Raw genomic sequence first — 12,656 nt, 5'->3', positions numbered from 1 at the left:
AATCACACACCAGCTGGAAGATTGCACAGGTGGATCCACCTCACATTCCGCCCACAACACACCCACATTTTACCATGGATGGTCGATGCAAAGTAACTCATGAATGTATCTGTATATAAATAAGCTGCGGGATTCACGGCATTTTACGCAGCACCGGCCTGCAGTCTTTTCACTGCTGTGTGTCAGGATGAATGAATCGTGTGACCCAGGCCACCCTGCCACTAAATTTGTTATGATCATGTCCGATGTACAAATAATTTTTACACTGATTGAATGTACATTTTTTCGGTTCAAATAGAGAAATTCATTTTCACTCGGTGGTTGTGGTGTGAAGCATGTGGGCCTGTGTGCCTGTACAGGGCTGATTAATGGTTGGACGCTCATCCCATTCGGCCGCATATGGATAAATAAACAAAAGTGACATAAGTGACAGTGAAGAGTGACAGGAAACGGGGAGAAGAGTAGCGGGAAGACATGCATTAAAGTGCCGCGGGCAGGAATCGAAGCCAGGCCTCTGCGTCAGAGACCACCCCTGCAAATGGGTTTTTTGCTTTCCCCGATGAGCCATACGGGCGCCGGGTGATCAGCAAACAAAATTATTTAATAAAGATCACCGCACCGGCCCCAGATGTGGACCGGCCCTTCGGTCAAACGACCGAATGAAATAACGTTCAATCCGCCCCTGTTGATATATGAACATAGTTCTGCAAATACAGTCGTCGGCCAAATGACGCACTATATGAACACTCTCATCATGGCCTCTCAGGGCGAGCTCAAAGGTACCACAGAACTTAATGCAGTCTATTATTTTAGACAGCACATGCCTATTTTTGTCGACCTCCTCGTTATGTTTACGGATGCCTATCCTGTAGCCATCATTAAGCTGAGCTGCTATGTTAGCTCTCTCAAACATGCCCAGACCCATAGCATTTTCCATGTGGCTCCTAGCTTGCTCATGCCTTCTTACTTTCTCGGAAAAATGCTTTAAATCCGCCATACCTGTCTGAATCCAGGCTTGATCAGTTCCCTTGGTTTGAAAAAGCAGGCAAGGGAAGCAAAATAAAGCACCTGCCTCACTGCATCCTGTCAGCCTAGACGTCTTCTCATACCAGGCCCGTGAAAAAGACCACGTGTATCTCCTCCCTCTGTTCTCCGACTGTTGTCTAATTAAGACGTCCGGCCGGTCAGGTCCGAGCGCCGTCACTCTGTTTCTCCTGCAGTGTTCTCCTCTCGAACGGCATTGTTTTCAGTGACTTCACTGAATTTTCTTTCTCCATTTTCTCCTTTTTTGGCTCTCTCTATGACTCATTGATAAGCTTGCTTGCTAATTACTCCTACACTCTGCGCTGAACATCACTCGCTTGGCGCTTTTAATTAAAGGCAAGCGGATGAACAAACCGCTTGCTCTCTGCTGCCACCCCATGGCCGGTGGTGTGTAAAGCGATCAGAGGGAGGCAGCAGGGCGCCCCGCTGTCTCCTATCTCTTATATTGAAGAGGAACGAACTGCGCATGTCAAAGTTATAACGAGAGTCAATGGGGAAAGATGAGTGCGCCCCGGCCGGATATATGTCCACTATTAGTAACTGTAGACGTCTGTGGGACGTTTCTAGTCTGACTTTTTATTACAAATTATACATTTTAGTAACTCTCTACTGGCTCTATTATCCATTTTGCTTGTTAAAAACATAGGATATACATGTAAATGTAATTTTAGAAATGTTTTATTAAAGGAAGGGCTGTGGCTCTACATGATGTGAGACAGAGGGGGCGGCGCCCTAGCGCCCTCTATTGATAAGCCGCCCCTGGTTCTGGAGTGGCCTCGCCAGTCTCCAGACCTAAACCCAATAGAAAATCTTTGGAGGGAGCTCAAACTCCGTGTTTCTCAGCGACAGCCCAGCAACCTGACTGATCCAGAGAAGATCTGTGTGGAGGAGTGGGGCAAAATCCCTGCTGCAGTGTGTGCAAACCTGGTGAAAGATTACAGGAAATGTTTGACCTTCGTGATTGCAAACAAAGGCTACTGTACCAAATATTAACATTGATTTTCTCAGGTGTTCAAATACTTATTTGCAGCAGTATCATACAAATAAATTGTTAAAAAAATCATACACTGTGATTTCTGGATTTGTTTTTTTTAGATTATGTCTCTCACAGTGGACATGCACCTACGATGAAAATTTCAGACCCCTCCATGATTTCTAAGTGGGAGAACTTGCAAAATCGCAGGGTGTTCAAATACTTAGTTCCCACTGTACTGTGTTTTTTCCATTTGTAATTATCCCGTAAACTACCATGTGTCTGTAAATTGTTAAACACTCTGCCCAGGCAGTCTCCATCAATCTGTGTCATCAGGATAGGACATTAATGTGACTCTACTGTATGTCTGACATGTTTGCATTGAGGGGATTTATTTATTGCTGGTTTACAAATGACAAACAAGATCAGTTTAAAACTCCATACCACACCAACAGTGAATGATGGTGTCAGATATAAATTGTTTGTTAGAGATTGTTATCCTGTAGTCGTAGTCGTTGAATGAAAAAACAAAGCTGTGTGAAGAAATTGAACAGTCACATCTTTGCTCACAGCTAGGTTTTCTCTGTTATGTTTTACTTCATTTTACTCCTTTCAGATTGAAGGCTTCGATGTGAAACGTGTAGACGAATACCATCTAACTGGAATTGCGTTGGACATGTTTGTCCGATGGGAACACAGACCTCCAAGCTCCACAGAGAACCGAAACGAGGCCAGAGGAGAAGGCAGACCCAAACTGGAGCAGAATAAGCCTAATGATGCTCACTATTCAGAGGGATTGGTGAGTTGTACTTGAGCACAGTCAGATTGTTGAACAATTTATGGGAGCTCGTGTTAACATTGTTGCTTTGCCACCATCGCTTTAGCAAATCTCTTATTTTCTTGTAAAGACCCGCCTGACCTTGGACCTTGGTAAAGGCGTGTCCCTGGGCCAGTTGTGGTTGGAACTCTTTCGTTTCTACACATTAGAGTTTGCTCTTGAAGAGTACATCATTAGCATCCGCTTAAAGGAGCTCCTCTCTCGAGAAGTGAAGAACTGGCCTCGTCGCAGGCTCGCTATTGAAGGTAAGAGACCTCCTTGTTTGAGTTGTCTTTCCCTCTCTCTCACACACACACACACAAAAATTTACATTGTGTGTCTTTTTATAATTCTTCTAGATCCTTTTGCCTTGAAGAGAAATGTTGCACGGAGCTTGAACAGCCAAATGGTGTTTGAGTACATCCAGGAGCGTTTCCGTACGGCTTACAAATACTTTGCTTGTCCCCAGAAAAGGGGCTCTGGAGGACATCAGAGAAATAAGAAAGCAGGGGAACATGGCACAAAGTCAGAAAGGGTTCAAAAGAAAGAAACTGCATTTGTGAACAAGGAAGAGGATGATGGGAAAGGTGAAAGCAGTCAGGGTGCTCAGAGAGGGCAATTTGAGTTTAAGGAGAACGAGGAGTGTGACAGCGATGATGAAGGTGGCTCCAGAAAAAGGGAGGAGAAGACTTTAGATGCCACGCTCATGGACATGGTTCTCAATGAGGGGAACAAACCTTCTTTCTCCCCCAATGGCCTGCTGGACAGTGACAAGGATGGGGAGGAGGAGGAGGAGGAGGAGGAGGAGGAAGAGCACGAGGAGGAAGAAGAAAGCAGTGTTTCAGAGAAGGATGTGCCTGTTACATCAGATGATTTGCACTATGTGTTTGACAAGATGATTTTCACTGGTGGAAAGGTAATTCTAATGAACACCATTCACCCGCTATTTTTTGTTTTGTAGTTAGTAGCACAGTCAGCTAAAAGTATTCAAATTTCAAATCTTGTATGTGATTATTTGTATATAGCTTCCAAGCTATCTGTACCTCTGTGGACAAAACAAAACATACATGGTTGATGCTTCTTCTATATTACAGCTGTGAAAGCAGAAAAGCTCATTTCTCTGTCACTACTACTGATGAATGCATGTCATTTTAGTGAGATGTTTAAACTTAGGAAGGGCTTTATTACTGCGTGATGGGAGTGTTGAGAATCCTGGTACTTTGATTTTAGTACTTCGTAGACAGCGTAATCATTAAGACATTTTATTTTTCAGTTTTGCAAAGTGGGGCATTACCTCACTACACTGTTGTGGCACAGTGATGTCCTGTTGATTACACAATGGTTCCAGCAATGATTATGTCAAATATGTCATTTAATGCATGGGCTTTTTTTGTTCCAGCCTCCAACTGTTGTGTGCAGCATCTGCAAACGAGATGGTCACCTGAAGGATGAGTGTCCGGAGGACTTTAAGAAGATTGAGCTGAAGCCTCTGCCTCCTATGAACGAACGCTTCAGAGACATTCTCGATGGGCTCTGCAAGTTGTGCTACTGTATGTAGTCACTAACGCAATACTGACTTTTTCATCATTTTGGTTTGTTGTAGTGGATACTTTCATTTAGCTGGAGTGAAATAAACAAGTTCTTTGTTGACTTCATATTGAATATATTAGACAACAGTTGGCATTAACTTCTATTTATTTTTTGTGTAGCTTGAATGTGTTGAAAAAATACCCCCACACTATTAAAATTGCTCTATATCAGTAAATCAGCATGTAAACAAGAAAAGCACTCAGTGCAGTAATCTGCCAAGGCTGGCCAGTCATATCATTTCCGACAGATGAAATTTTGAAAAAATTTGTAGCAGATATCACGGCAACATAGTGTCTATTTAATGTATATGCGCCCACAAACAAAATGGCCTTGCGCTGAGCACAGGCGTGTGGTGTGCATATGTACGTTGTGTACGGATACTGAATCATGTGACCTAAGTATGTGGCGGTAATTGATGGGATTCAGAAACACCCAGACAGTTTAATCAATTGTTTCCTGCATCATTTCTGATGGATAAGTCCCAATAAGTCTGCAGCAGTGGATTTGTAGTAGGATCGCAATCATGTGATCGTCAGCAGACAGCTGATGTAGAGTTCACTAGTTGTTATGGTTACAATAACGCCGTGCTGCTATTGATGATAGAGAAATCTTTAACAAATCCGTGAATCCAGACTATAAGCCGCATCACTACCAAATCTAATCACTTGGTCCATGTTTCATTTCTGACCTTCCCTGAAAGTATCCAGATCTGACAGTCCATTTTTGAGTGATGTTGCTAACAGACAGATGGATTCACAGAAGAACAAATGTACGCTGATCATCACAAACAAAACTCTGCCGCGTTCCTTGGCAGAGTAAAAAACAGTGTTGTGGCATTACAGACATTAATGTACAGACACTGCATCACTATAAAACAAAAGAACGCATCGTAGAGCAACATCACAAAATGACTTTTTTATTGTTTGTTTGACAAACAACAAAATATGTAATTTACGATGATGATGACCAGCAGTATTTTCTCGCATTGCTGAACCTGAAAACTGTGCAATGTGTGGAATCTGGTTGAGAAAGGACTTTATTGATTAAAGCATCATTAATAGCTGCTGATTATCTTTATTTTGTTTGAATAATCAATTAATGGGCTCCTCATTCCAGCTTTGTGTGAATATATTTGTGTTCTGCTATTTGTAGATGAACTGTCACCTATACATGCTGAGCAGCAGAAGAGGGAACAGATCCTCGCAGGCCTGGAGAGGTTTATAAGGAAAGAGTACAATGGTGAGTTTTTCGCAAAAAAAATTACTTTTCAGAAGGATTTTTCCTGCTTTAAGAATTTTTGGCTCCTTCAAAAGTTTTTTTTCGTCTGGTGTCAATATAAAAACGACGACTAAAAGCATTTTTTAAACCAGTTGTGAATTGAGATGTGATGTACCCAGCAATAGAAAACATTTCAACTTTAATGTATTTGAACATACCATGCTTACCGTTATGCACAGTCACCCGCCAAAGGGCCATTCTGAGCAAAGACACCTGGTCACCTACTCCTTCCTCTTCTCTTGTGTTAATTTGTTGCTCACTTATGATGTATCTTGAGTCCTTGTTCTCTACAGTTCAATTTAAAAGGCTTCCATCACTTAGTGAGCCATAATATTTTGCTTGGAAAACTTGGAAAATCTGCAGTAATTGTTGTTCCAGCACAAGTTTAAGTAGAATTAGTGTAACTGAAGAGAATATTTCTAAAGAAAAACTCCACAACATTGCCGTTTTTATGTGAGCCCCGTATTGTAAAGGACTTCTCTGGGTATTGTTTGACAGCATTTACATATGGACATAGACGTATATATTTTTCTCTGTTTTTGAATCCACAGAAAAAGCTCAGCTCTGCTTGTTCGGGTCTTCCAAAAATGGTTTTGGCTTCCGTGACAGTGACCTGGATATCTGCATGACTTTGGAGGGTCACGAGACAGCAGAGGTTGGCAGACAAAACACACATACACACACAAAATGATGGACCACCCCAGTTTTTCCAGTTTTTCTCATTGTACTCTGAAATGAAAGCACAGAACAAATAAACAAATAAATAATATAAAAAATCAATTAGGGACCAAAATATACTCTAAACTCTAGACACATCAAAGTATCCACCTTTGTCAGATAAAACAGCTGAACACACTCGTGGCATTCTTTCCACAATGGAAATCAAATATTCTTCAGAAAGTTCTTCCATCTCTGTTGCAGAAGTTTCCATAAATGTGTGGTTCTTGTAGGTTGCTTTGCTTTCACTCTTCTGTCCAGTTCATCCCAAACCAGCTCCATGGGGTTTAACCCTTTAAGACCCACCATTATGCAAGTCTGCCAGGACATATTTTTACATGCTGTAGTGCCATTTTTGGAGTATTTTTATTTGATTTAAATAAAAATAATCCTTATATCGCAGGTTTTAAAAAATATGAATTGACTTATGTCTTAACTACTGCAAAAAATGCTTAAAAATGCAATAAACCTTAAAAAAAATGAAAATCATTTCTGTTTTTTCCACATAAACTTCAAAATACAGAATTTGCACAGCTGTATCCCTCAAATTTGTAAATGTACAAAAGTTACACAATATCCTTTGGAACAACAAGAAATTTATTTGGAGTCTGCACATCATTTGCTTTTTGAGATATGGTCAATTTTGTAACCTGGAAAAAAAGCGAAAATAAACAACAGTGCAAAATTTGCAAAGAGACAACATTAACATCAAAACAAATCATTTACAATAATGCAATCAAATGTCTAAGTGTGCCAGATACTTATCAACACACATGTACAAAACCATAGTCAGACGGAGCTGGGCCCCTTCCTCTCCCTCTCGCTGGGGTGCCAGGAGATCAGGAGACCTTCATTCTCTCCTATTCCTCCTCCCCCTTCCCAGCATTGTAAACGCTGCACACAGAAAAAGTTACGTAGTACGTTAGAAGTGCGCAGCACATGACTTGTAATAATGATGCATATTTTGCGCTGAATGCTTTCAGTGGCGTTACATTTTGCTTTCTTTACTTTTCTCCAACTCAAAACAAACAACTTCTCATGAATATAGACTTACATGTCACTGGAATTATCAATTCCTTTGACAAGGTCAGCTTCATCCGTGCTGTTTACGGAATCCGGGCCAGACGAGGAGCTGGACTCTTCATCCGACGTGTGACAGGTCGTGGCCACATCATGATCACGTTTTTTTCAATGTAGGAAGTCCTCCAAATAATTAATATGCGCACCGTAGCGCCGGCGCTACACTCGGTTCTAACGGTTTAAGTCTGGAGACTGTGCTGCCACTCCATGTTTTCAAGCTTCCCATCTTGTTCTTTTTTTTCTTAAGGTACTTCTGGCATAGCTTGGACTTAATGTTTTGGGTCATTATCTTGCTGTAGGATGAACCTCTGACCAACTAGGAACACAAGAGAGGATACTGCATGGCACTAGAGAATGCTGTGGTAGCTGTTTAGGTTCAGGATTCCTCTCATTCTGTACAAGTCATTGATCCTGGATCCATTCAAACAGCCCCACACCATCACGCTTCCTCCTCCATGTTTGACAGTTGATGTCACACACTGAGGAACCATCCTTTCTCCTACTCGACAGCGTACAAAAGTTCTGCATGACAAACCAAAGATTTGAAATGTTTATTCATCAGTCCATAATACCTTCTTCCAGTCTTCAGTAGTCCATTGGCAGTGTTTCATTTCCAAGGCAAGCCTCTTTTTCTATTCTGAAATCTCAGCAGCGGCTTTCTTGCTGCAACTCCAAGTCTTCTCTTCACAGTTGAAACTGAGACTTCTTACTACGGCCACTATGAAGCTGTGCTTGAAGCTGTTGTCTTGTGAGCAGCCTATCAACAAGTTGTTGACGCTCAGAAACTTGTCTTCTGATTCTGTTGTGGCTTTGGGTCTTCCAGATCTCTTCCTGTCAGAGTTTCCTCCAGAGTGCCTTTTGATGGTGAAGAAAACTCTACCCTCTGACACCTTGACTTTCTTTGCAGTTTCTCTGCAGGAATGTACTACATTTTTAAGTGTTATGATGGTTTATCTCTTTTCTATTGTTAATTTTAATCACCATTTTTTTAGCAACACATTACTTTCCGCAGTGCAGTACTGTTCAAATAAAGCTCTGGAGGGTGTGGTGCCACGGTGTGTTCCAGCACTACTTTTATGCAGACAGGAGGGTTGTAAGTAATGAAAAGTTGGGAGATCTGTAGGATTTGGTAGCACCAACTTTCAAGGCTTTATCAACCTCCATTGCTGCTTTAAGCTGTTAACCTATTTGTTGTTTCCTGAAAAAGACCTTTTTGTATAGTTCTGAAATCTACATTATTTTTCAGTTTTGGGTAACCTTATCTTTTTTTTGTTTTTTTTGTTTTTTAATCTGGCAGTTCACCACTTTGTACCATTTCAAGCTATTCATTGGACTTGAGCTACTTGAATTTCAATTTTTAAAAAACTGGTAAAATTGGGGCGTTCTAAAACTTTTGTCTGGAAGTGTATATTTATATGTATGTATATTTTTTGCTTTTAATGTACATTTTTGTCCTTCTGAACAGAAACTGAACTGCAAAGAGATCATTGAAGGCCTTGCAAAAGTGCTAAAGAAGCATACAGGTGAGTTAAGGTTTTACTGTCTCTATAAAACTTGGTGGTCCTTGCGTGTGTCCAGGACTGGTTGTGACCTCCCATTTTCCCATTGTCACAGGTTTGAGGAACATCTTGCCTATCACCACAGCTAAAGTGCCTATTGTGAAGTTTGAACACAGACAAAGCGGTTTGGAGGGGGATATTAGCCTTTATAACACTCTGGTGAGTGGACAAGGCCTTGTTATCAGATGTGTCATCAGACGACAGAATAAATGCTGAGACACGCCTTCGTTTAGTGAGTATATTTTTGTGAACTTATTTGGATGGATGGATCTTTGTAGGCGCAGCACAACACCAGAATGCTGGCAACGTATGCAGCTCTGGATCCACGTGTGCAATTCCTGGGATACACGATGAAGGTCTTTGCAAAGGTATGTAGAAGCTGGTAAGCAGACACAATAAACCCTGACTGACTGCTTCTATGCAGTTTATGTTGCAGCTTCCGGTTTGTTTTTACATCTGACTGAATTTAACATTTCAAGCACTCCCTAAAAACATCCAGATGACTATGCCATTCTGACATCAAAAACCATTTGATTTCCTACAGGGTTACACCAACTATTTCAAAGTCATTGTTATTGAACTTTATTTGTATGTGTTTGTTTGAATATTGAAATATTATGCATTTCCAACAATTTTCCTGAGTATCATTAACTTTTTTGAGGAGTAATTTTAATTAATGAAGGTAAACTTAAATATAAAGTAGACTCGTTACACATAAAATGGAATAATTTAAGCATTTTTCTGTTTTAAATTTGATGGTTATGGCTTATAGCTCGTAAAAGTCAGAAATCCAGTACCTCCAATAATACAGAAATGTCCAACTTCTTATAAGTACATTGGTTTATGCACTCTAGACTTGGTTGGGGCTCTTTACCACACATGACTTCATCACTGCGGCGTGGCATGGAGTCTGTCAGCCTGTGGCACTGCTGAGGGTATTGAAGCCCAGGTTGCTTTGATGGTGGACTTAAGCTTGTCTGTATTTTTTGGGTCTGATGTTTCTCATTTTCCTCTTGACAATACCCCATAGAGAGTCTCTCCAGGTAGCTGAGTTGGCTGGCCAGTCATGCACAGTAATATCATGTCAGCAAACCATTTGGTAGCAGTTTTGGGTCCGTGGGCAGGTGCCAAGTCCTGCTGGAAAAGGAAATTGGCATCACTGTGAAGCTTGAACACTTCATGCTGGATTTTAAACACATTCTGTGCCTCTCAGTTTGATCCAGTTTTATTTATATAGAATGGGCGTGTGACAAAATTTGCACCACACCTGCCCTTGCAGACATGTGGATGTGGGAAGTTGGCTGATTTCTGCACTACCAAGGCTAGGATGAACATTTGAGCAGCTTTTGCAGAACAGGCCTTTCTCCTGACTAAATGCTGATGTCTCATTGGCTGTGCGCTAAATAGCAGATTCCTGAAGGCGCTGAAACAGTACAGTGTTGTCTGTACCTGTAACTAACCTTCCTGTTTGCTCACAGCGCTGCGACATTGGGGATGCATCCAGAGGAAGCCTCTCATCTTATGCTTACATCCTGATGGTGCTTTACTTCCTGCAGCAGAGGCAGCCCCCAGTGATACCTGTTCTACAGGAGGTACCTACTACTGTTTAATGACTGAGACACGAGTTACGCTTCAAGTATAAACATGTGTTTAGTCTTCAGTAAAATAAAATAAAAAACTCTGTATGATGTCTTTTTAGATCTTTGATGGGAAGACTGTTCCCCAGCGGATGGTCGATGGCTGGAATGCTTTCTTTTGTGATGACCTTGAAATCTTGTGAGTTAAATTAAAATTACTTTACAGAAACTCAGACCGGCTCAGTTAATTTGGCTGCTGTTTCTACTCTCACTTCCTTTAGATTAAAGTAGATCTGTTGTTTGTATCTTCTGTCCAAACAGCGTCAGCACCTCTCAGAGCAACAGCCAAACACAGAGTCAGTAGGAGAGCTGTGGTTGGGACTCCTACGCTTTTACACTGAAGAATTTGATTTCAAAGAGCACGTCATCAGCATCCGCCAAAGAAAACGCCTCACCACCTTTGAAAAACAGTGGACCAGCAAATGCATTGCTATTGAAGGTACTCTCACGTCTCTGCTTGTCCCTATGAATTTATCTGCTTCTCAAAGTTGCAGCCCAGCTCTTATCTTCTAATCACTCGTGTTCTTTTACTCAGACCCCTTTGATTTGAATCATAATCTTGGCGCTGGAGTTTCTCGTAAAAGTAAGTCCTTTTGTCTAGCTTGTCAGTCACTTTTGTAGACCATGATAGCATTTATACAAAAGTCAGTTGTAGTTTTTTAATAAAGAGGCACTATTCTGTTGTGAAATGGTATGTATTTATTAATGTTATACATCCAGATGCCGCTACTGCTGCTGTTATTGACTGAACTGAAAATAGAGTGACCCGGAAATATCAGCAACCATGTTTGTTACATGTTTGGGATAGTGAAGCAATCTCATTTCAGTTGTAACATTATTGACTCTAGCCAATGCAAACACACATTGTGTATGGTTTAATACACTGAAAGAATTTCATTCACAGTAAGTGATTAGTCCAGACAATAACACTGTTTAATTTCTTTGGCCAGTGAATGAATTTTAAGGTCATGAAAACCTTGTCTCAGTTTAGATCACTTGTCTTGGTGTTGGATTCATGCTGCATCTTATGCTCTTCCAGTGACAAACTTCATCATGAAGGCCTTCATAAATGGAAGAAGCTGTTTGGAACTCCCTTCTATCGGTCCCTGGCCACTGAAGTGGTGCGTCATGCACAACTCCGACTTTTTATACTTAAAACATAGTATGATTAAAAGCTAAGAATGTGATAACTGTTTGGTGTCCCAAAGAAAATTGTTACTTGTTTAAAATTTGCGCTGTTCTGCTGCAGGACTACTTCTTTGACTCAAAGGTGTTGACGGACAGGCGAGCTGGCGCCTAATGACAGGTGCTGTAGGATCTGCGGGAAGATCGGACATTACATGAAGGACTGTCCAAAGAGACGCAGGTTGTTCTCTCTTCGTTCACAGAAATATTTCTGTCAGTGTGATAGAATTTAAAGAAAACTGAGAAGTAATAAATATGCTACAAAATCATATAACTTCTAATTTGTGATTTCTCACAGTGTAGAATACATTCAACTTTCATATGATCATTTTTAAAGCATCTCTGTCCACAATACTGATGTGTAATATATCCAACATGTTTGGGAGCAATACTGTTGTAATGTAATTTTCCAAAAAATTGACCAGTAAGGGCTGAGCAGCCTTGGTGGAGAGTTCTGCACTCTCTGAGTGCTTTTCTCGTTTTTGTCTGTACTGAATGTATCAGATGTTGGGGCAGCTGTGGATCAGGTGGTAGAGCGGGTCGTCCAATGATCGAAGGGTTGGTGGTTTGATTCCCACTCACCTAGTCATGTGCTGTTGTGTCCTTGGGCAAGACACTTTACCCGCCTTGCCTCCAGTGCTGCTCTCACACTGTGTAAATGTCGGTGGTAGTCAGAGGGGCCGTAGGTGCAGATTGGCAGCCATGTTTCCATCATTCTGCCCCAGGGCAGCTGTGGCTACAAATGTGGCTTACCACCACCAGAGTGAGAATGTGTG

At 41.2% G+C, this 12,656-nt stretch overlaps 1 protein-coding gene across 1 annotated transcript in view; it reads left to right on the top strand.

Moving 5' to 3' along the window:
• The window catches only part of LOC127533710 (terminal uridylyltransferase 4-like), a 34,750-nt gene that overhangs the window by 21,018 nt on the left and 1,076 nt on the right, over window positions 1-12,656 (top strand). Inside the window, 14 exon segments of the mRNA XM_051947454.1 lie at window positions 2,634-2,816; window positions 2,926-3,100; window positions 3,194-3,750; window positions 4,234-4,384; window positions 5,577-5,663; window positions 6,254-6,357; window positions 8,965-9,022; window positions 9,114-9,217; window positions 9,337-9,426; window positions 10,537-10,650; window positions 10,758-10,838; window positions 10,957-11,134; window positions 11,231-11,278; window positions 11,735-11,820. Of these exon segments, the coding sequence (XP_051803414.1) occupies window positions 2,634-2,816; window positions 2,926-3,100; window positions 3,194-3,750; window positions 4,234-4,384; window positions 5,577-5,663; window positions 6,254-6,357; window positions 8,965-9,022; window positions 9,114-9,217; window positions 9,337-9,426; window positions 10,537-10,650; window positions 10,758-10,838; window positions 10,957-11,134; window positions 11,231-11,278; window positions 11,735-11,820 (2,016 nt within the window).

This window comes from Acanthochromis polyacanthus, chromosome 4, assembly GCF_021347895.1.
Source record: "Acanthochromis polyacanthus isolate Apoly-LR-REF ecotype Palm Island chromosome 4, KAUST_Apoly_ChrSc, whole genome shotgun sequence".
Lineage (NCBI taxonomy): Eukaryota > Metazoa > Chordata > Actinopteri > Pomacentridae > Acanthochromis > Acanthochromis polyacanthus.
The sequence above is the reverse complement of the archived record's forward strand: the minus strand, read 5'-3'. Positions and strand labels throughout refer to the sequence as shown.